This window comes from Petaurus breviceps, unplaced genomic scaffold, assembly GCF_028583685.1.
Source record: "Petaurus breviceps papuanus isolate PSGF00001 unplaced genomic scaffold, PetGlider_PUasm1.0 523, whole genome shotgun sequence".
Taxonomy (NCBI): Eukaryota; Metazoa; Chordata; class Mammalia; order Diprotodontia; family Petauridae; genus Petaurus; species Petaurus breviceps.
This window is the reverse complement of record NW_027186356.1, coordinates 1,019,166-1,021,685: the sequence shown is the minus strand read 5'-3', so window position 1 is coordinate 1,021,685 and position 2,520 is coordinate 1,019,166. Positions and strand designations below refer to the sequence as shown.

At 64.7% G+C, this 2,520-nt stretch overlaps 1 protein-coding gene across 1 annotated transcript in view; it reads left to right on the top strand.

The window, feature by feature from the left end:
* Positions 1-2,520, top strand: part of MIDN (midnolin) — an 18,162-nt gene that overhangs the window by 701 nt on the left and 14,941 nt on the right. Inside the window, exon 2 of the mRNA XM_069102020.1 lies at positions 1,380-2,130. Coding sequence (XP_068958121.1) covers positions 1,904-2,130 — 227 coding nt within the window. The 5' untranslated portion in view covers positions 1,380-1,903. The remainder of the gene's footprint in view (positions 1-1,379; positions 2,131-2,520) is intronic.

Genomic DNA, 2,520 nt, shown 5'->3' with positions numbered 1-2,520 from the left:
CCCCCCCTGCCCCGCACGCGGGAGCTCACACCCCGCCCCCCTTCTTTCGGACCTGAAGTCCCTTCAGGTGGCGGGAGAGGGCGCTCGCGCGCTGCTGACTCATGGGGAGCGCTACTCTGGGTCCCGCCCCAGATCACCCCCTTCTCTGCTCCCCTCCCCCCCGGTATTCGGGCTCCCTGGCTCTGCCTGCGAGACGCCGCGCGTCACTGCCTCCTAGGCAGAGGGGGGGGTGGGGAGTTCATCTATTAAAGGATCCCACATTTCCCCCCCTCACCTCTCGGCTCCCCAGCTTTGCGAGGTGAGGAAGGCCCTCAAGGCCATTCTCCCCCACCTCTCTCTCGCCCCACCCTGGGGCGGTGGCTGTTTGTGGAGGGAGGGAGGTGCATAGATCTCAAAGCGTGTGTGTGGGGGGGAATCTTCACAGTATTTCGCCCAAGCCACGTCACTGAAGGAGGGAGGCAGGGAGGGCGGGGTACGCTTGTGTTAGTGCAAACCTTCCAGCGCCTCCCCCCAGACCCCCTCCTGCGATGAGACCGGTGGCCCGGATGCCCCGCCTGTCTCCCCTACCCCCCAGCTCTGCCCTGCCACTTCACACTTCACCCTGTTCCTTCCCTGTCTCTAACAAATGGTTTTGGACCCGAAGCTGCAGGGCCCCGGCACCCCCATTTTGACGTTAACTCACACACACACTCACACACGGATGGTGTAGCGGTAAGGGAGGCCATTTCTTCCCAATGCTGGGAACAATAGTGTCTGTGGTCCACGCGGACCTCGGTGTCTTCCTCAGATTGCGTGGGCGGCTCCCCCTTTCTTCCCCAGCGCCGGGGTGTTGGCCGCCTCTCGCCCCCGCGCTTATTTTTGGGAGCTCGGCGGTGACTTATCCTTTAATTAGATTCTAAATCGGGGAAGGAAGAGAAGGAAAAATCCCCGCACACCCTCCCGGGCCCCCTCCCCACGCAGCTCGCCCGCTCCCCGAGCTAGCTCTTTGTTGTGGGGCTCGGAGATTATGAATGGCTGGGAAGATGGGGGAAGGCTGACTAGGGGAGGGATTGACTAGGGGGGTGGGAGGACAGGCGCCGAGGGGATGGGGGCGGGGAGGGGCAGTCGAGCCCAGCTGATTGGCGGGTTTCTGCCAGACAGGCGGGGAAGGGGTTGGCTCTTGCTGCCACGTGGGGGGGAGAGCCGGTTGGGTCGCGATTGGTGGAGGGCGGGGGCCGCCGGGGCGTTTGGAGCGCTGCAATTGGTCAGCGGCGCCCGGCAGAGTAAGTAGTGAATGAGAGAGCTGAGGCGGGGGGGAGGCGAGGAGGAAGGGGGGCGGGCTCAGCCCCTTTAGAACGTTGATACATTATAACTTTTTTTTTTGTTACTTTCACCCCCAGAGCTCCGAGCGGCGGCGGGAAGCAGCCGCAGCAGCATCTGTGAGCGGCCGCGGCTGCTGTTGCTAGGTTCGGCTGGAGGCAGAGAAAGAGAGAGAGAAAGAGAGGGGGGCGGGGAGAAGGGGAGAGGAGGCCAGAGAAAGCAGGCGGCTGTGAACCTATTTCCCCCTCCCTCCGCCTGTTCTCCCCCCCACCCCCGCGCCCGGGCTCTCCAGCCTCCAGCTCCCGGGCAGTGGCCCTTTAAACGCTCCGCCCTCCGGTCGGGAGGCCTCGTCCTCGGCTAGAGCCCTGAGAGGTGCCGCTCTTTTCCTTCGTCTCCTTTTCCCGCGAAGGGATTCGGTTCTTGCCAACTCCGGACTGTTGTGCTGGGTTAGCCGGTAGGCGAGCCGGCTGAGCGCCACTGAGGACCTGGCGGCGGCTGGGTCCCGGGAAGAACAAGCAAGGGCCCGGCCAGGACGCAGGGACCCTATCGGCCACTTCTGCCCGCTTCGCTTCTCGCCCTCCCGGGCTGCATCCTGGGTCCGCCGATGGAGCCGCAGCCCAGCGCCCGGAGCTGCCGGCGCGGAGCCGCCCCCGCTGCCCCTTGCGAGCTGCTGGCGGCCGAGCCTCCGATGAATCTGTGCATCAACACGACTACGGGCGCCCGCTATGAGCTTTCTGTGCCCGGCGAAGAGACGGTGGAAGGGCTCCGGAGGCGCCTGTCTCAGCGCCTGAAGGTGCCCAAGGAGCGGCTGGCGCTTCTCTACAAGGAGACGTAAGTACCGGATCGAGCCTCTGACCCTTTTATGTCCCCTCCGCCGGCCGGGGCCCCTCTCCCGCAAGCGAACAAAGGCCATATCGCGCTGGGCTCCAGGTTTGGTGAAGGGGGTGGTGAGACGGGGAGGGAGGAGAGGAAGAAGAGGAGGAGGAGGTGGGCGCTTCTGGAGAGGGCTGGAGGGGTGTGTGAGCTCCTCGAGCCCTCCTCCTCTATCCTCTCTGCCTCTTGGCCCCTGCTTTCTCTCCCACCCCCAGCCTCCCTCCCTCCGCTACTCCTGTCTCTGTAGACCTGTATCCATCTCTCGACCTCTGCGCCTGTCTGTCGTGTCCGTGTCCGGTCCGTCTCCCCCCACCCCGTGTGTGTGTGTGTGTGTGTGTGTGTGTGTGT